This window comes from Siniperca chuatsi, linkage group LG8, assembly GCF_020085105.1.
Source record: "Siniperca chuatsi isolate FFG_IHB_CAS linkage group LG8, ASM2008510v1, whole genome shotgun sequence".
Classification (NCBI taxonomy): Eukaryota; Metazoa; Chordata; class Actinopteri; order Centrarchiformes; family Sinipercidae; genus Siniperca; species Siniperca chuatsi.
In genome coordinates, this window is record NC_058049.1 from 21854312 (window position 1) to 21875302 (window position 20991).

General features: G+C 42.9%; 1 protein-coding gene across 1 annotated transcript in view; it reads left to right on the forward strand.

Annotated features, from left to right (window-relative positions):
* Positions 1 to 20991, forward strand: part of efnb1 (ephrin-B1) — a 56041-nt gene that overhangs the window by 19390 nt on the left and 15660 nt on the right. Inside the window, exon 2 of the mRNA XM_044204821.1 lies at positions 4897 to 5174. Coding sequence (XP_044060756.1) covers positions 4897 to 5174 — 278 coding nt within the window. The remainder of the gene's footprint in view (positions 1 to 4896; positions 5175 to 20991) is intronic.

Below are 20991 nucleotides of genomic sequence, written 5' to 3' on the forward strand. Positions count from 1 at the left end.
AATTTCAGGATCCTTGTGTTTGTTCGTGTGTCTCTCTATGTGTGTGTGGCCTGCACCAGCATTGAGGCGACTTGTTTACCGTGTTTGACATGTGAGGAAACGGGTTTGTATACACTGCGGGGTGTGTGTTTATGTGTGTGTGTTTACAGTCAGGCCTCCCTAAGAACATCTTCCCCTGCAACAGCCTGACAGAAGCCAACTATGTATACAAGCACTCAGGTTGAACCGCCGGCTACGAGCGCAGACCTATGACCAGCTCACCTTCCCATTGCGTCGCTTCAAGCGCTAGAGGGAGACTGTTTAAACCGGTTTTAGATCTGGTAGCCATATAGCCGACAGTTCGTCGACTCGACAGCATTATACATGTGGCGAATTTATCTGGAACCGTACAAACACACTGACAGTTTGATGATATGTGCCTTTTCTCCCAAGTATGAAATGATCACACTGTGTCAACACGCTCGGTGGATCTTAACCACACATCAAGAGGGAAGCCATTTCAGAAGCTGCTTTTTGAATGTTTCCATTGTGAGGCCGAGCGAGCATGTGGCTCTATCTTGATGGATCTAAAAGCAGTTTAAGGCTGAAACAGTCTAGCAGAGAATTATTTAATACTGATTGACTTGAATGGGAACAGGATGCGTTTGTACCCTATGATTACGCAAAACGTAGACCGTCTGAGGCAAGTGAATCAGCTTTAAACCTCCAGCCGCTATATATATTACAGAAGAGCTCAACTACAATACTCCTTGCAAAACATGGCTTTGTGTTCTTAAAAGACATAAATGTTACCCTGTCATGTGGGTGAATTACTGTAATGTTTCATGAGAAGCCATAAAATCTGAACTATAAGCCTAAGAAATAGTGATTGAAACGGCTGTATATGGCTGCAGTATGGAAAGTGTCATCTGTAATAAAGGGGGGAAGCAGCCACACTGATTTTGTGGATAATGTAAAAGAGAAATGATAATTGGTGAGGGAACACTTTTCCTGGCGTGATAATTACTACACTGATAACAAGGAGAATTGAGTACCTGTTGTGGTGATGATTGTGTGTGGTAGTACCTGTGTCCGGGCTGTTGGCATGTTCCCCCCTGGTAGAGACGGATTGCCCTGTATATGTGGTAGAAGATAATTGATTATGTATGGCATGTTCATGCTGCTGCTTGGGAAGAACAAATCAATTTGACACCATTCTGTTGATATGTGCCTTTTTCTCTCACAGTTCCTGTGTCCATTCATTCAGCGGCCGAGGCTGCCTGCCAGTGCAGTGCTCGGGGCTGAGGCCTGAGTTGACTGGACGGGGGTGGAGAACATGGGGGGGGGGGGCTGGTTTGAGGCTCTGTAAGGGGCTTTGAGTGGGCCTTAGTGTAGGTGGCGTTTTATATAAAAGTCGGTGAGGGCAGGGCGCTTGAATAGGGGTGGCTGGGAAGTTGGGCTGGGAAGGTCCAGGATGCACCCCACAGTGCTTTTGTGTGCTCTCACATTCGTGTGTGTGTATGTGTATGGGGAGAGGGGGTAGCATATGTGAGATCATGTGCTCATATTCACCAGTGGAATGTAAAAACAGAGAGGAGGGGGTTCTCCTCTCTTTCCCTCTGCTTCGTTGTTTTCTGTTCTCTCTCTGCTGTGCTGTAGTGTAGGTCTGTTTGTATAAGCTCTTTACTGGATTGAGCGCGCCGTGGAGCCATCCAGATGAAACAAAACCAACCTCATTTAGTTGTTTTGAAAATGATTCTCTTTATTTTGTTTGGTTCAGGCAGATCCACCTCGTTTGACATGCGGGGAATAAAGGCTCTCTCTCGTTCAGGGTCATTTCCCAGAAACATCGTTTGTATCTGCACGGCTCTTCCTCTGTGCACTCAAACTTCTTTCATCAACAGGTCTTATAAAGTCTCCAGACAACATGAATGAAAGATGCAATTCAACCTCCCTTTTCGCCCCTTTCGACCTCCTCAAAAGTACAATAATCTTCAGTCACTCGTCTCCTCCTCTCCATTGCGTGGCTGTGTGTAGCACCGGAGTGGCGCTGATTAAGCCAACAGAGAGACAAACGGGAGACAAAGTCCCAGCCCACCAGTTTAGTTTCACATCCTGGACTGGAGCTGGGCTGCAGCTTGCCAAGTGGAGGGCTTTTAAACTGGGCTAAACACTAATTGCTGCCCTATTTCTTTTATGTTGCTTCTTTCCCATCTGTGATGGCGCTTCCAGACCTCCACAGCAGCCAGAGCCTCATTATAGCAGACAGTTAACAAAGGCTGGGAAACAGAAGCCGAGAATTCACTTAGGATAGCTATCTAACCGCCAACTAGGAGGCCTGCTTGGAAAATTGAATCAATGACAAGGGCCGGCTTGTGATTAAATCCTTCAGGGATATTAAGATATTAAGATTTTGGAAATCTTAATTATTCATCTAAATTGTTGGGGTTCGCTTTGATAATGGAATAAATGGGTTGTAATACTGAGAAGTGGGGTGTGAGGCTCATTGTTTTATTTGAAAGCCAGGCTTTTAAGTACTTTTAACATTTTTGAAACAGAAGATTTGAAAAATGCCAACAATTTCCCCATAAAGAAACAGAAAATAGAAAACACCTACTTGTTAAGTGAAACAAATCAAGGTCTAATTGTGATGTTTGCCTGTTTTTTCTTTTTTCCCTCTGGTTTCACGCTTGTTTTTCTGTAGGTGTTTTTTGTGTGTGTAGAGAGAGAGGGGGGGGGTGGAGGGGGTGAGAGAAAACAGAATGAGGGAAATGTTGAGGAGGTGAATGAGAGGGAAGGAATAAAGCTAGAGGGAATGAGATTGGGGAGTTGAAATAGAGGGGGCTGAGATTGGGGAATCGAGGGAGGAATGGAGAGAAGGTGGGGAGGAGAGAGGGGTGGTCAGCAACAAAGCCTAATGTTGCCATGGAAACTTGTTTATGCCTCACTGATGCATCTTGTAGATCCAATTAGAGACTGATTGTGTCCGTGTCTTCATAGACACACGCACGTGTACCCTGGCATGGTGAACACACACACACACACACACACGAATGAAAACATATGTACAGTTACACACACACACACACACACACACACACACACACACACACACACACACACACACACACACACACATATGAGCACATGCAGAGTGTTGCTGCTGAAAACCAGCAAATTGTTGGGAGAGGTAGGACAAAGGATACCCCACGTTCTCTCTCCTATCGGCCCCCAGCCCCCTCCTCCTCACCCCCAAGAGCATCAGACAATAGCGTGGAAATAACATCTCACCCGCTCCCAAGCCTCATACGAGAGGTCCTATCCACACATGTTTTCATGACATCATGGATGGACAGGATTTTGACCGTTTTGCAAATTTCATGTTGCATTTTTCTCTTTTATGAATGAAGTCATTTATTTGTTAATGCCCCTGTCCAAGAAGAATGGCCATGGATGGTGTAAGGGCCTTAATCCAATCATCTTCATTTTCATGGGGGGGTATTTCTTCAGAAAATGGGACTTTTGAAATGATCATTTCTTAAAATGGCTGGCCATTTGCCAGTGTTTAACATCAGAGGAGGAGGGATGGCGGTCATAAGCCCCCCCCTACACTCACATACTCCTCTAACGGTCTCTTTCAGGAGGCATCACAGTCCTCCCTTCCCTGGGCCTGTCTGAAGAGTCAGTTATTTAGTGGTGAAATGATGTGTGTGATGATGAAATGAGGGGCTGTAGATAAGGTGAGATTACACAGAAAAAGAAGGGAGAGACAGAGAGAGACAGAGAGGGGCCCAGCCCCTGATGTCTTGTTAAAACGTGAGGGATCAAAAAGAACAACAAATGCATTGCGCGCCGCTAAGTCCTGCTTAAATCCGCTGGCATGGGCAGATCTAGCAGATAGCCCCGCTGCTGTGTTCGCTGTCTGTGACCACAACACACACACACGTACATAAACACACCCGTGGTCAGTCCGGCTGTCTGGGTTAATGCTTGGCTAACTGGGACAGCAGAGCTGAACCGTGTTGACATTTTAAGCCTCAAACAAGTCCAGAACAATGATTCAGCCCGTCTGCCCCCCCATCAGACCGCAACCTCAGCCCATTTTGCTGACCGACACGCACACATACACACACATGCAGACGTGCATAAACATACACACCACTGCCCAAACACTGCAAATAGTCAGTGTACCCCCGCCCCCTCTCTTCACACACACTTACACACACACAGACACACACACAGTGGGTCTCCTCCTGTTCCCCACCTTTAGTGAATAAAAGAGAACAAGAGTTGATCTGATTGAGTTGGCAGCAGAGAGCGAGGTGGAGAGGTACAGTAAGGCCAGATGGATTATCTTAATCCTCCAGTAGATGTTCATGGCAGAGGGAAGATGAACCAGGAAGCCTTAACCTCTCGGCTGACCCCCGCACACAGTTTTCTTCCAGAAACTCAGACCTCTGAAGTAGAAGCAGTGTAGACTTTATGTTGAAGCACAGGTCTTCAACAGAACTCCAAAAATCTGAAAAAAGAATCTGTGGCATTCTTTGGATGTAATCCTATCTGTAGCCATTTCTGTGGCAGCCATTTTGTGTTTGGCCATCTTGTTTCCCTCCTTGCAAACTTTTGGTATGCTTTGATTTGGATCCAAGTATGAGAAGAAACTTTAGAGGATTTGTGTGAAGTGTTCTGTCGACTAACACCGAACAATGTCAAGCTGCTACATGTAGTGTTTTTGTGGGGCCAAATTAACTACGCTCTGCCTAAAAGCCCATGCCAGACAAATCTAAACCCATAACTCCTATAGCTCAGAGTATTAAGACTGTATAAACTGTTGTTGAATTATGTGGCTTCTTTTCCAGACTTCCTATATTATGTGTTAGTAACAATTCATCTTCTTTTTTTTCCCTCATCCCCCAGGTTTCTGGCTGGAAAGGGCCTGGTGATCTACCCAGACATCGGAGACAAGCTGGACATCATCTGTCCCAAAGCAGACCAAGGCAGAGACTATGAGTACTACAAGCTGTACCTGGTGAAGAGGGAGCAGGCGGAGAGCTGCAGTACAGTCCTCGATCCTAATGTCTTGGTCAACTGTAACAAGCCGGAGAAGGACATCAAGTTCACCATCAAATTCCAGGAGTTCAGCCCAAACTACATGGGCCTGGAGTTCAAGAGGAACGTCAACTACTACATCACCTGTAAGTTTGTCTTAAAAGATGATTTATTGTTGGTATTTAGCTTTTTAACCTTCATTTAACCAGAGAAGCCTGACTGAACAATCTGAGTAATAATCTCTGCTTCACACTCAGTTACACACAGTCACACATGGGAGTTTCCTAGTAAAACTGTATTTTAATGGCCGCTGCAGCAGCTCCATAGCAACAGCTGAAGGTGACGAGCCTTGCTTATGGCACAGTGGCAGTTGGTGTTCAGGGAGGTAGAGTTGTCTGTCAGTTCAGGATACAAACCTACAATCTTTACTGACATTTACTCAAGCGCTACTTTACTTAAATACAACTTTGAGGTACTTGTATTTCAGTCTCTGCATTTGTACTTCTACAAATGGATATTTCTGTAATAATCTAAAATTGTGTAACACTTTTTTTTTACAGGACTTTAAATTCAGAAGTATTTCCTACTAATTTCCAAGACGACCAAGAACTAGGTAGTAATAATTTGGAAAATAGAGACAGTGTTCAGTTGGTACACCTCCATTTAATTAATTCCAATGAATTGCTTGTGTAACCTAGAGAGTGGTGGTATTACTATATTTACTGAAGTAGGTTCTCTGAATATGTCCTCTGACAAAATAAAATATGTAGACACACTTCCCTTTTCACGTACTTTTTAGACACAGCCTGTTTCTGGGTATTGTATTATTATTAACTTATTATGAGTCATATTGGGGGTAACTAGAGAGTAATAGTTTTGCAGTTAAAATCATATTCTGTCCCAGTATTTGTGGATTTGCACAAAAAAACCTGGGACTATAATGTAAAATTTTTCATTTACACCTGAGCATTAATTTTTGAATGGAAAATACTTAATACCTAAGACAAGCAGTCAGCTTCTGTGTCACTATCTACAAAGCAGCAGCACAGTGGTTGAAAGAGCCAGCGGAAGAAGCCCAGAGCTCTCTTCTCTTTGGTCATCTTGACTTCTGAGTGTACTGTTACAATGACCACAGGTTCAAGAGGATAGACAGGTTGTAAGGTTAGACAGGACCATGTCATCCCTGATGGAGCGGGAGAAGGTGGCCTGATGTTCCACAGTGGTGGGCACAATGGAGACGTTGTCCAAAATGGCCTTTGTAACCCCAACAGACATTTGTCACATAGTCTTTGTCTGTAGGTTATAGTAATATAAAAAATTGTAAAACCATTCAGAATGTCACAGGTATATTAAAACCACTGTAATTTAACTGTTAATAAATGTACTGTATGTCAAATGTGACTCACTGAAAATTAGGAGGTAAGGCCTCTGGGAAGTTGAGGAGCATCCGGGCTTTAAACTCAATGTCTCATTTTATTGCTGACATTTAGTGCCCACACCTGAAACAAGAAATTGTGTAGTGCAGTTTGGACATATTTAGAAGATAGAATGAGAATAAAGTAATACTTTACTCCAAACTACTGTAAGTCTTCTCAGGATTCTTTTCTTACCAGCATGAGAAGAGGCTTGGTATCATACTCATCAAAATCCTCCAGTTCAAACTCCCAGAGGCGTCAAACAGAAACAAAACAGAAGCTGTACTGTTACTCTTAACTTGATTAGAGACAGATTGGTGTGACTTGAGCAGAGTTTAAGGTGTGGTGGTGGACCGTCTGTATGTGTCTCAGTAACTCGCCGTTCTCTCAGTGTACTTTTGCCCTGCTTCGAAAGGAAGTTGATTATGTCTTCAGCAGTCACCTGAGATGGGATGTGGTTTTCTGCTGACGGCTTAGGAATTCCATCACCACAGTGCTAAAAAACTTAAAGGAGATAAGTAATCTGTAAGCATGACACGACAGAGTCTATCAGAATTGATCTGGCATTTTACATTGGTGTGGGCTTAGAGAATAGTAGGTCTTAGTTGTAACTGTGTACTGTATATGCCAGCAGAGCTGCAGAGCCCTATCATATATGGGTGTATCAAACAACACTTTTGAAGGAAATAAGATATTGTTACTTTTAGGATTTGTTTCTTTAAAATACATCTGAAAATGTCTAAAGTCTAACTACAGTTCAGTCATCAAGGAAATGTTTTTTGCAAGTATGTCTATAACCACTAGAATGAAATGAAGCATACATAATATATCTAACAATTTGGTCATCACAACCCCAGTTGATGGTCACAGGAGCTGCCATTAATTACATTTGTTTTACCTAGTGAAATCTTCTGGTATATTTTGCAGTAAAGGATAAGGCTGGTGATATTCTATATTTTCTGACTCTCAACAAATTCCATGAAAAGACCAAAAACAAACTGTGAATTTATCCTACTAACACACATTGCCTGAGAAGCCAAAGCCACCTGATAGAGCTGATACCTCTGTGCCATGGAGCTCTGTTGTTGCCACACTGTTGCACTGGGTGACATGTTCCTTCATTACGATGAACATGGCCACTGTAGTTTATTTTGAGTCAATTCCACATACATTCTGGTGCCTTAAATGCTAGCTAAAAAGCACCAAATGTGTATTAAAGTGTGTTTCTCCAACTTGTTAGCTCAGCGGCTGCAGAAGCTAACATACGGCAGCTCAGTTCATAATGCAGAAGACAGCGTTACTCTAGACGTTACCTAAGCCTTATCTCATTTTTACTTTAGTTAGTCATTTCCTACATTTCCTGGAATGTCTTGAACAGTTTTCTAAAATCATAACATGTGTTGTGGTTGTTCTGGTCTGAGGATACTGTCAGTTGGGGGCTCTGCCACATCTGTAATTGATTCCTCACTGAATCGATGAAATGATCAGATCTGCCTCATGCCGAAGAACTGCTGGCACAATGAGACATCAATAGAGGCACTGCAGGACAAATCAGTAAATTTGATTTACCACTAATCATCTCTTATGAAGTAAATTCACGTTTGGAAGAGAAAACATAATACAGAATACTGTAACATCTACTCCGACATAATTAACCTTTCTAAATATGCATCCATTTTCACATCTATCATCATCTTTATGTCCTTATATAATATTGTTTTGCTGAATATGGAGAGAAAGCTTATTTAAACAATTTAACCTAATATCTTTAAGTTAAGTTTTGAAAGGCTTCAGAAGATAAAGTTAAATGTACTGTATGTTAAGAAAATAAATCCACTCTGTTCTTACAGTAAAAAACTGCGTCTTTATATAATCTCCCTCTGAGGGAGAAAGCAACGCTAAATTAAATCTCACATATGTTTTTTCTTTTGATCTGCAGCGGTTCAATCGATATTTGTGAAATCTCCCTCAAAGCCAGAATGCAGGGAAGCATGAAGCTTGTGATGTTATCAAGCGACAATCTTTTGGGGGGCCACTCCCGTGGCAACATATCATGTGGACTTTAAGAAATATTTCTTTGAGCCTTATTACACCCACATGTCTTTAGAAAACACCATGGGCATTTTCGGCGTCCGCTCAAAGTTTTCCTAGCCGGCTGTTAGTGGGGCTGCTCCACATATTGTCTCCTGATTACATCATAAATATTTTAACTAACTCTATTAGTGACATGTGCGTGGGCATGCATCCTGACTACAGTATGATCCAACATCAAAGAGAAAACATCAACTTTACTTTAGGTTGAATTTGCTTTTATACAACACTCTCTTGTGTCTCTGCTGCTGTATAACACCATTCTTGCTGATGTGTGTATTATGCAAGTGTTAAGAATACTTAACATTCGCTCCATAGTGCTTCAGACTGTGACCTCAGAACTAGAGCCCGTTGTAAATCCTTCACAAGGGAGGCTGGACGTGCAGGATCCAGCCTGATGGTGGATCATCATTAGGCTCATATACTGTAACGTTCTCGCGTCAGCAGTAATCGGATGTAGCATTTGTCTTGGTATTATGTTAATGTTGTTGTCCTTTGCAACAGGAAGAGCTTGCTTTATTTATTCCACTGCAGCCTGTGCATACATCATGACACGTTTCATCTATCATTTAGATAATGGCCACACGTGGTTGCTGTATGTGTGTAACATGTGTGTGTTTTCTTGAGAGAGCAAGAGAGGGACAGCGAGCACCTGCGCTGAACACACTTTTCCTGCTTTTCCTGTACAGTATAGTCCTGTGTGTGCGTGAGTGTGTGTGTGAGTGTGTGTGTTGAGGCCCCTTTAGGCCAGCTTATCCCCGCCTAGAAGATGTGAGTGCCTTATCCTACGTCTCTGCTGGGAGTGAGGTCCAGCCGGCCAGCAGAGCGGTGTAAATCTGCTCGGCCTATAAAGACCCGGCTTATCTGGCCTGATTAACGGTCAAACGTGGCAGACACTGTTTGAGACAAGAAGAAGATGCATAGGGAGTGGACATTCCACTGAATCTTCCAGCGGTCTTGTTCTTGTCCACCCACGGTCTCCACTCTGACTCCGTGGCTCTGTTTGTCTTTTCCTTGATCATCTCCACCCCACCCCCACCCCTATTTCTGCATTTTCTGCTCCTTCCATGGGGTAGAATAAGCAACAAAAGGTGTGTGGTAAAGTAAGCAACAAATGGTGTGTGTGTGTGTGTGTATTTGTGTGTGTGTCCCGTGCCTTGGCGTCACCACAGGGGATCCCGTCCACTCGGTCTCGTCTATCTGAGCCCAGCTCTGACAGGAGTTGTGGGGGGGGTTAAAGGTCAAAACTCACGGACAAGGGGTCATGGAAACACAGCAGGGGTTCGGTAATGATAACCCTGCACTGATCTAAACCCCATACCAGCACCAGCCTGTGCTGTCCATCAGCACCCCACCCCTATGTACACACAAACACACACACACACACATATACGTAACCCCCAGTGTATGAGCAGACAAACTGGTTGTATTTCATTGCGTTGTCTAAACACAGGATATGGAATGGGCTGTTTGTGAGGAAAATGGCCGCTCTGTGTTTAGGGGTTAGAGTCAGGAGAGAAGTGATTTTAGACAGGAGGCTTTTAAGGCGAAAGGAAATATAATGGAGAAAATGAGCAACAGAGCGGGAAAGAGAGAGAAGGGACAAGCAAACATACCCGCACACATATATATACAGACAGTCTTTATACGTCCCCAGTGGAGCCAAAAAAAATCCCTCCATTTTCTCTCCCATTCACTCCTCATTGAAATAATGTACCATGACTGCTTGGTGATATGTTTTCAGTGGTTAGCTGGGCCGGTGAGTCTCTGTTCTATATAAGGATAAGGCCATGAGGCAGTAAACAGAGGCAGCCTGTCGTCATGCACTCCTCTTCTCCCTTGATTTCCTGTGTAGCGGGCAGAGTAAGCCTGATCCCTCCTGACACCTGTCACTCTCCATCTTAGTGTACCATCGTGGACTCTGACACTCACCGACTTCCCCACCAGAATACTGCCGCAGTGGAGCACACGCTATCTCACCTCCAGAAGATTGCCTCAGTGAAATACATAATGCCCACTCGCAGCAAACAGCAAAGATGTTTTCGCTTAGTTTCTTTGACTTTGCAGGTAAATCCAGTCCATCTTCCTAATTTTTTTTTGTCTGTAAACACAGAGCAACTGATAAACACTTTATTATTTGAGGATAAACTGGTAATGGAAAAGCTCTATTTATTTCCTGACTCATTTAAACATGGGTGCTGACCCAATCTTTGAAGAACAATGCCTAAGAATATATCTGACAAACTGCATGTGACACCGTGGGATGATCTTTCTGCGGTGCTCACACCTGACAGGATTAAGTTTAGGAGGCATGTTGCATATCACTAACAATCATACTCTTTTGCGTGGGCTCTCTTCTGTACCGTTGTTATTTTATGCTCAACAACCTACAAATTATGCACCCCTCCATCCAAATACCCCCCCAAAGAATCCTCCTCCATTGGGCAATATACATGCAACTTCCACCATCTCCTTTTGCTTCACAAGTCAACTTCTTGTCCTCTTATTTGCCCTTGGGAGAGTTGAAGGTCAAGCTTAAAACCCCTGCCCTGCTGCAGCACATCACAAGATCCTCCCCTGCCCTACATTTGCAAAGACATAAACACTCCAACATATGTGCACACGCGCGCCCACGCAGGTACTTGCATTAATAATGCAAGAGCTCAGGAACATGAACACATAAACACATATACAAATGAAGGCTTGTACACAGTCAAATAAATATAAACAGTGGCAGGCTTATAGCTCGATTTGTCGCAGTGCAATAACAGTAATCTGATTAGAAAAAAGTGTTAAATGTCATCTTTTAGAGTTAACATAAAATTACCATAATCAAATCGCAGCCACTTAAAAAAAAAGGCAGTTGCATTTGTCAGCGGCGCATTTCAAAAAGACAAAGGCATTTTGATTGTCAGATTATAGAGATGCCAAAAACTCACTCATCTCTAACTCACAATTAAATTAATTTTTGTTGAGAAGTGATAACTGTTAACATCTGGTAACCTCCCTCAGTAAAATCACACTGAAATATTTTAATTACAAGGAAGAGACACTGTGCAGGATTTTCCTTTTGACTGTGGGCTCTCCCACATACATGCTAGCAGCAAAGAACAAAGGACGTGTTGTTTTATTGCATATTTAGCAGATTGCGAACATTAAAAATCGCTTACAGAACCTGATGATGAATGATGAATAATGATTAATATTGTTGGAAAACATTTCTGTCAGTCCTATTTTAAATGCAATGGTATGTATCCTCAGATAAAGAATCAGTTTTATCATTTTATATCCCCTGATTCTAGAGGTTACTCATAAAAGTCATCTCATTCATACCTTTTATAAAATGTCATTTTGTTCCAGTATATGTCATGTTTTTCAATTAGTAAATTATCATGAATAGCAAAATGCTTCAAGAATTGGATTCATGTAGAAAAATCAGTTGTGGATTGACATCGAGCAACTGTCATTGATGTTACCGACTACGCCTTTTAAGCCTCAAAGGATTTCATTTTCAAAGTAAACCCTGCTAACAGGTCAGGTTAGTGCCATTGGAGCAGCATGGCCTGGGATAAGGAGATTTAACCCCCCCCCCTGTGAGTGAATATAGCCCAGTGTTTATTAGAGTACCAGTGTAATATATGACTTTCTGCTTGCTTTGCAAATCTATCCAGGCTGCCTCTGCTACTTCTCCTTTGGATATTTCATTCAGAAAGGGTTAGCAGGCACAGCGTTATTGTCGCTGGTTATTGCCTTTCGTTTATTACAGAGGAGTTTGTTTAGAGTGGTGGTGGTGGTGGTGGGTTGGGGTGGGGTGGGGTGGGGTGGGGTGGGGTGGGGTGGGGAGGGCATGAGGACTTTCTTTTAGAGGGAGGGCTGCTCACGTGGCTGTACAAGTGAATGGTAACCATTGGTTACGGCTGAACCCGTCGCTGCTAGATGAAGCTGATATATTCATGTATTCATCTCAATTAGTCCGCTCCGTGCATCTTCAAATGCAGACACTCATCCCTCCTCGGCTGGGCTCCATGCTTATCTTATTAGAATATTTTATCCTTCGTGCGAGTGCTCCCTGTCTCTCTCTCTCTCTCTCTCTCTCTCCTACTATGGCATCTCTCGCTCCGACTCCTCCAACAATCCTTTTCTCCTTCCATTAGTCTGCTCTCACGTTTGGAAGTTGTGTGTGTGTGTGTGTAGGTGCTGTGGGAAGTCTGTGTTCAAGTCATTTTTGTTAACTGATAGCTTAGATCTCCTTTCAACACACGGACCACGAGAGACCACGGAGCCAACTCTGCGAAACAACAACACTGTTGATTTTTTGTTTGCGTTCTCATCCTCTCAACTATCACAAACTCAGCTTCCAAATGACTCTTTTCTCTATGAGCATGATTTTCAGTTGTTCAAAGTAGCTTCCTGGTTTTCTTTAATTCCATCCGCTATGCAGAAACCATCTCTGTGGTTTTGCAACTCTAAAATAGCTTCAGGCAAAAGGAGAGGAGACATCTTAAGACTGCTGGAAAGATGCATGTTTGGAGTAGAGTCCATGGTGATTAGGAAAAAGTAAATGTAGGGCAGGAGAAGATGAGCATCATTGTCCATAAGCTAAATTGTATCGGACAATGGTGTATTGCTGCATAAGAAACATAAGCGCAGGATAAAACAATGACAACCCATAATCTAAAACACTCTGGAAATGCATATTTCCCTTTCCATCTGAGATGGCTGAGGTTGTCAGCCCTCTGCTTTGCCAACAACACATATTCTCAGTGTCTTTCTTCTTCGGCCAATAGCTAAGCTCAAATCACAGCTCTGTCTCTCAGATGGAGCTCGCTCTCCCTCTCCATCATCCCTAGAACAGTGGTTTGTCTTTTCCAAGGCACACTCTGAAATGGCTTTGTTTTCCGACAGCCATTCAGTGGCACCCTCAGCCGGGGACTGCCAAGAAGTCCGCCTCCCCGAGCTGGAGCCCGGGCTTGTTTACACAAACTCATCGGAGAAATATGGATGTATAATTATAGAGGCTGTTAGTTTTAATGTCGCATCCTTGCTTATGGAAACCACTGCATGCTTGGTCAGCTACGATGAGGGACGGCTGATGAAACTCTGACCGTGGATGGCGTGAACATTTCTGCGGAAAGCGTTTTGGGGGAGCAAAGAGAGAAAAAGGAGCTTCTTGATGGAATCGAATCAGCGCCGAGCAAAGCAAACAAACATGAATCACAAGGCGGTGATAGAGATTGCTGTGGTTGTCCAACGCATAAATACACAGTCTAAATACTGCTCTGCAGGCCAGGACCAAGCCCGTTTCTGTGAATTCAGCTCGGTGGCAAAATGTCCATGTTCCATTCCAGCACAACCGCAGGCACACAAACACAGTAACAGGAGCAGACAAACACACAAGAGGCGTGTGTGCGCACAAACACACAGGCATAAATAAGCACAAAGCCACATAAGCAAATTCAAATATATATATATATATATATATATATATATATATATATATATATATATATATATATATATATATATATATATATATATATATATATATATATATATATATATATATATACACTTATAATGCTCCCACAAAAGACACAATTCGCTCTCACACGTCCATCCTCCTTCTCTCTGCACAGACTTGCGTGTAATAGAAGCCCCTGTATGTATTCAGTGTTTGTTAATGCACATTCAAGAGAACTGTAGCTTAGCTGAGCACAAGATATTTTCAGTCAGCAGTCCCACGGGTGCGAACGTGTGTGCTGTCAGAATTTGTGCATGCGTACCACGATGGATGGATAGATGGGTACTGAATAGAAAGCTCCATGCCTTCAAATAAATGTGTGTTGTGTTTGCGTTCAGGCTGTGCTGCCTCTCTCAGCGAGTTGATGATTTTGTAGATGGCGAAGGAACAATTTTACCTCCCAAACCCACAGGTCCAATTTCTCTCTCTCTTTCTGTTCCTCTCTGCCTTCTTCTTCTGCAACTTCATTTTTCTCTCCCTCTGCCTTGCTATTCCACCTATTTTCTCTCCTTCTTAGATCTTCCACATATTTTCTCTTCTTCTTAGATCCCCCCCCCCCTTTCTCCTCTCCCTATCCCTCCTGCACAGTGACAGATCCTTCAGGAAATTGTTTCGAGTCTGCCAGACATTTTTGTGTTGTAGCTGTTTATTTGTGCTGGGGGCACGAGGGTCCGCAGCCTCAGTTTCTCTTCGCTCTCAGACTAGAGGTTAATCTCCCGAACTCTTTCACCGCCCTGCACCAAAAAACACTGATCCTCGATCAGTGTGGCTTTACCGTGTAACTGATACCAGGGATGAGGAGAGAGGAGCACCAGAGAGGATGTAATCGGTGTGTGTGTGTATGTGTGTGTGTATGTGCGTGTTTGTATACGTGCGTCAGCTGCTGGCTTTGTGTGTATTAGGATGTAATCAGCAGCATTCAGTCTGTGGTCTGCTGTGCTCTCTGATTGGGGTTTTGGCGAATAACAGGGATTGGGAGGAAAAGTGTGTTTCTTTTCCTGCTTCTTGTGTTGCAGCCTGACCTCAGAGCTGGAGAAGGAGGCTCGCTGTGGTTTGGAACCACACTCAGAGCTCTGGCACTTTACACATCAGCTACATCAGACCCTCTATCTCTTATATATCTTTCCGTCTCTCTGCCACCTTGTGACTCTCAATGGCTGTGTATATGTGTGTCTGTGTGCATTAGAGCTGCTCTGACTCGGGTCACATGTTGGCTGCAGTCAGCTTTGTTTAGTTGCCTCCATGTTAGCAGGTACAGGAGATTCCCCCAGGGTTTAGTCACGCAGGTTCACACTTACACACACATACACTCACACACTCACACATGCACAGTCACAGGGACACATGCACGCCCACACTCATGTGCACTGTCCTCCCTCTCTCGCTCTTTATCTCTGTCTTTGTTCTGCCTCTTGCAGATTTTGTTTTTGCGGACAACAGATGGGCTGACATCGACTCTCTCCTAAATAACAAGTACACTCTGTCTCTCGCTCTGTCTCTGGCATGTCTCACTCTGTCCATCTCACTGTCTTCACTGTCTGTCTGCGCTGTCGTCTCGCGTGTGCTGAAACGATTCGTCAATTATTCTGTATTCAGTCATTTATCAAGCAAAAATCCCAAACATTCACACCTTCCAGCCTCTCAAATGTGAGGATTTGCTCCTTTTCTCTGTTAATAATTGTAAATTGAATATCTTTGGGTTTTGGACTGTTGGCAGGACAAAATAAGATATTTGGAAACATCACCTTGTGATTGTGATTGCCATTTTGCAAAAAATCGTTAGTTGCAGCCCGAAATAATTCCCCTTTTGTGTTTCTCTGACCTGATCATCACCCAGGCACCTTCATTACCCAAAAGGCAGTTTTCTCACCTGAGCCATAGCACTCAGCTTGTCTCTTCTCCTCGCACATTGAATCACTGTACTGTTCCCTCTTACATAGAATACCTCATTATTATGGTTGTGTGTGTGTGTGTGTGTGTGTGTGTGGCACATTTCTGACTGCATGCTGAAGGACCTCTCGTAGTTGCAGTGATTCACAATTTTTGAAAAACCTATTTTATTGACTGAGCCTAGCATAAAGCTTAGACTTTCGTCTTTTCAGCAGTATTCGCCATTTTACGATATGCGTTACAACTCAGCAAAAGGCATTTCCAGCAAACAGCTAGGCCAAAAACAAGGTTTATCTAGTCTGTTGCAGACCACATTTTGGCCTTTGTCGTGGCTCAAAAACTGACATCAATAGAAAAGTTTGGTCTCATCTTGAAGCATCTGCTGATTAATTCCATAACCGATATGTTATGATCCACTAAAGTTAGGCATGATACGACATACGAATAAATCCCCGTTTTTGATATCTTCACCGCCATCTTGACTGTAAGGGAGCCGGGAGGGACAACTGAGTGAGATTCAACTCTTCTTTATTTGGGAGGGGAGAGGGAGGGCGAACCCAGGACGCTCGGTTTCAATACCATTACGCTATTCTATGTATCTTAAAGAAAACTGAGACTAAACTATACAAACACTTTAAAAACTTGGCATACATCTATATAAGAAAATTTACACTATACTATACACTACTCTCGTGCATACACACTGGACACACAGCCTGCCCTGCACTCCCCACCCACATGCCCCCAGACACACCTGGTGGAGATCTGCACTCTACTGAGTGCACTCTTCTAGTTAGGTTTGTTTTGCATTGCCTATTTGCGAATGGAAGCGCTGAGCCAGCGGTAAGAGTAATTGTTTGTTTGTTGTTTTTTTCTAACATCTTTGATGTTTGTTATTGTACCGAGGAACACGAGGCTCAGTTGTCATAACTCTCTTCTGGAGGCCAGATTGAAAAGGTCAGTGAAAATGATGCTCCTCTCTCCACAGAGGATGAATGGACACAGTGTATGAGCTCCACACACACACACACACACACACACACACACACACACACTCACACAGAGACGAGCCTTGTACACATGTACACAGGCTTAGACATCCAAACACATTCGCGTAAATTCACACAGAAACACACATGCGCGGTCCCTGCGAGCACACGTTTTCCATGCACCAGGACGATTTTCAAGTTCTCTGAGGATATTTCGTCCTCCACCGTTCCTGTTCGTTAACTTGTTCCAGGGCTTCAGCTCTGGTTTCCCTCGGGGAGGGCGGGGGGGTGCTCACAGATTAGCTATTTAGTCAGTCTAGATTTTTGGAGCCTCGTGGCCTTTGACATGCCACTACTATCTCCCACCGCATTCCGATCCATCCCAGCACATCTTTTATCAGGCAGCACAGGCTGATTTGTAGCTCGTGGACCTTTTAGATTGAGGAGGGTGACTCCTCTCCGGAGTCCAGAGTCCCATATCACCTTTGTAAGCGACCACAAAGGCCAGAGAAAAGACTGAGAGGATCAGTTTTATCATCTGTTGGGATTTAGCGAGTGAACCATGGTTCACCTCATGTGATTATCAGTGCAAATGAAGCAAGACAAAAACTTCAGTGAGCCTCATGCTGAGGAACAAGCCCAGTACGAGACCTTTTGTGTGCATCTGTCAGCTGATTACACATGTGTAACCTGACAATACCAATACCACCCACTAATATGGAAGTTACTGGATGTTTTCAGGAAATAACTACTGGGATGGGGATTAATACAAAGGTATTTAGTGCACACAATAATTGGATAATCAGAGCATCACTCTCTTTAATTACTATAAGAAATAGCTAAAAACACTGTGCTTTGCATTGCGTTAAAAATGTATGCATTGAAATTGAATGAGAATATCGAGAACACATTTGCTCTGGGGGCTAAATAGTTTTCAATAAATTTTCATAAAATGCACCCTGCATATTCTGAATATACTGTATGCACAGTTGGGAGATCAGCGTCTCGCCAGGAGCAATTGAGGCTGTGATGCATGCATTGTGGTTTTCCATACAGAAGCAATAAGGTAAAAAGTGTTTGTCATACTTTGATGACATGCTGAAGGTTTGAAATGTACTCAAACTGCAAAAACAGCTTGTTGTCTGCAGCCCAACAAAAAAACAGCTCACGGAACCGCCAACAAAAAAAGCATTGAAAAATGTCCATATCTTTATATAGACTAATGATTCCCAAACAGGGCGTCGGGAAACAACAAGTGGTCCCAAGAAAAACCACAAAAATATAGATTGTGATGAAAGATTATGAATAAAGGGATTAGAAAGAAAAAATTGTTGTTATGCGAAATTTGTTTATTTTTCTCATTTTTCTCATGAAATTTTGGATACTTTCACCTCTTAATGCCTCTTAAAATGAAACAGACACAAAATTCTCTTTGATTTAGCTGCTCACAACTCATGTCCACAGGCCATAATCTGTGACAAGGTGTCACAAATAGACTAATATTAATTTTATGGTGTCACAAGCAAAAATGGATGAGGAACCACTGATATAAACCACATTAAGTAAGTTAGCATGGCTGCTAACCTCCATTTATAAGGCTGCACTTCCTGTAGCTGCATGATAATAAAAGTCCATTGGTTTACTGGTAAATCACTCTAGCTCTTTATTGATATTATCCTTATCATCAAGCCAAATGCAAAAATGTAAAGGATTATTTTTGGTTCATGGAAATTGCCCTAACAAATGTGTAAGACCCATTAGATTATAAGAAAGAGTAAGTTATAGAAAGACAAAAAATACATAGAACATTTTGATAATACATTCACATTAAATATAAGAGTTCTTTGACATAGAGATAATTTAACCATTTCATCGCCTCTTATTTTATGCATCCCAAACAATAAAGGTAGTCATTATTATATATCGTGTATTATTTTGAAATTTATGGACATATTTTTGCAGCCTATTCTTAGTTAATTTCAGGGCAGTTACTCTTAATATTGTCAACTGATACTTGTTTCTTTTGTCCACCATTTCTCTTGGCATTCTCCCCGACTCTCCCCACTGTAAATGATGGTTAATGGATAATGAAAATTGAATAATACGCTCCATTTCTTTGTGTATAACTTCCCAGAATGTTCTTAACCCCGGGCATGACCAAAGGATATGGCTGTGGTGTGCAGCTTTTAATTTGAAGTAGCAGCAGGAAGTGATCAGTCAGTTTAACGGAAGCTCCAATAGCATGACATGTGATGGCGGATCAGAAACTAGTGATGCTGTTATCTGTTGAAGTAAGACCATAAATACAGGAGTAAAAGTCATGTGGACTTATTGTTGATGTGGATCAGTCGGCAGTTGGTTGAGAAGACTGGGCATCTCGCCCACTAATTTCTATGGTAAGGTAAGGAAAACACTGAGCCTATGATGGGATTAATGGAACACTAATGTGGAACTCCCCTCTTAAACAAGGATGAAACCCTGTGTACTCATTGTTAGCTACACACACAAACGCACAAACAAGCCATATGCATACACACACACACACACACACACATGTTCGTTAAGCGCAAGATAAACAGTAACTCAGCAACTCCCACATGAACAATATTAACCTTTTAAGTGTGTGTATGTGTGTGTGTGTGTGTTTGCCTCAGCATGTGTTGCATCTCTTCTAACCTTTAGCTCTGACCAATAGGAAGGTGAAATGCCGTTTTTTTCTCCCTGACCCAGTTTCCCCTCTGCTTATTTCTCTGAACACGCAACATTTCAGCTGCTATTAGTCAAATGATGCATTGTCTGAGAGTGGAGTTCAGAGGCAAGTGTGTGTCTGCACTGGGTGTTTGTGTGTAACTCTCAAGGCGTGTTTGTTCATGTGTTAGTTTTGTGTATTCAAGGGTGTTAATGTGTGTGTAAAAAGAAACGTTTAATTGATAAGGAGCGACATTTGCTGCAAACAGAAAAGAAAAATAACAATCACAACCGTCTGAAATGTTATTCCTTTTATGGTTAAGTCTTTGCTATTAGGTGCATACAACTATAGGCCGCCTCTTCAGGCTGTTTCCCCCTGTTTTTACTCTGTATATGATTTGTGTAAAACTGCTGATGTTTTCTGCGGCTGCAGTTCGATGATATCGGTGAAAAGAGCCATTACAGCCAATTAGCTACTCTGTCATTAGGGAGGGTTGTGTGGGCTACTGGCAACTTCTCCACACAACAGAATAAATTATAACTGAAATAGCTGGTAAAGTTGAAATAGCTGATATCTAAAAAATGTTCCATATTAAGAACAGCAGAGTCGTGGTAGGCTTACATTTTAGTCAGTGTGGTTATGAAATTAATATTGGATGCTTCGGCTGCTGTCGTTGCTTCTCATAACTTTAATACTATATGCAACAGCTTATAGTATTATAAACTGTAAGTCCCCCTCCCTCAGGTTACACTGTTTTATTGTGCCAATCGACCGCATTCAAAATCATCTGAAGTCCCCCAGTGCACACCTGTCAGATTATGTGGGTTTCGGCTTAGAAGCATGCATGCACATTTTGAACAGGCCTCCTTCATTTTGTGTGCGTGGGGAGTGGGGGAGATGCAGGAAAAAGGTTCAGGATGCGATGTGCTCTAAGATGAGTCTGTCTACATCTGTCATGTTGGAGTGTGCTCAGTCTGTTCGTGTTTGAGACAGATGACTTGCTCTGCTCCCCAAGGTCCTCCTGTTATTCTGCGTCCTTTATCTCTGACTGATCCGACAGACGGCCTGCACCGTGTGTGTACTTGTGTTTGTTTGTGTGTAGGCGTGGGTGTGTGTATGTGAAAATTCTGCATGTGCGTATCCTCTCTTATGTGTTTCCTTGTGCTTGCGCATACAGGACAATGTCATCCTCTGTTTTTGTGTGTGTGTGTGTGTGAGTGTGTGTGCGCGTGCGCGCAGATACACAGGGAAGTTTTGTGCTGTGTACGGGAGCATGGGGTTTTGCAGCATGCTGAGTTGGGAAATGGAGAGTGGAAAGTGCAGTGGTGTAAAAGCTCTGCCCCACTGGATTCACCAGAGAGGTGACAC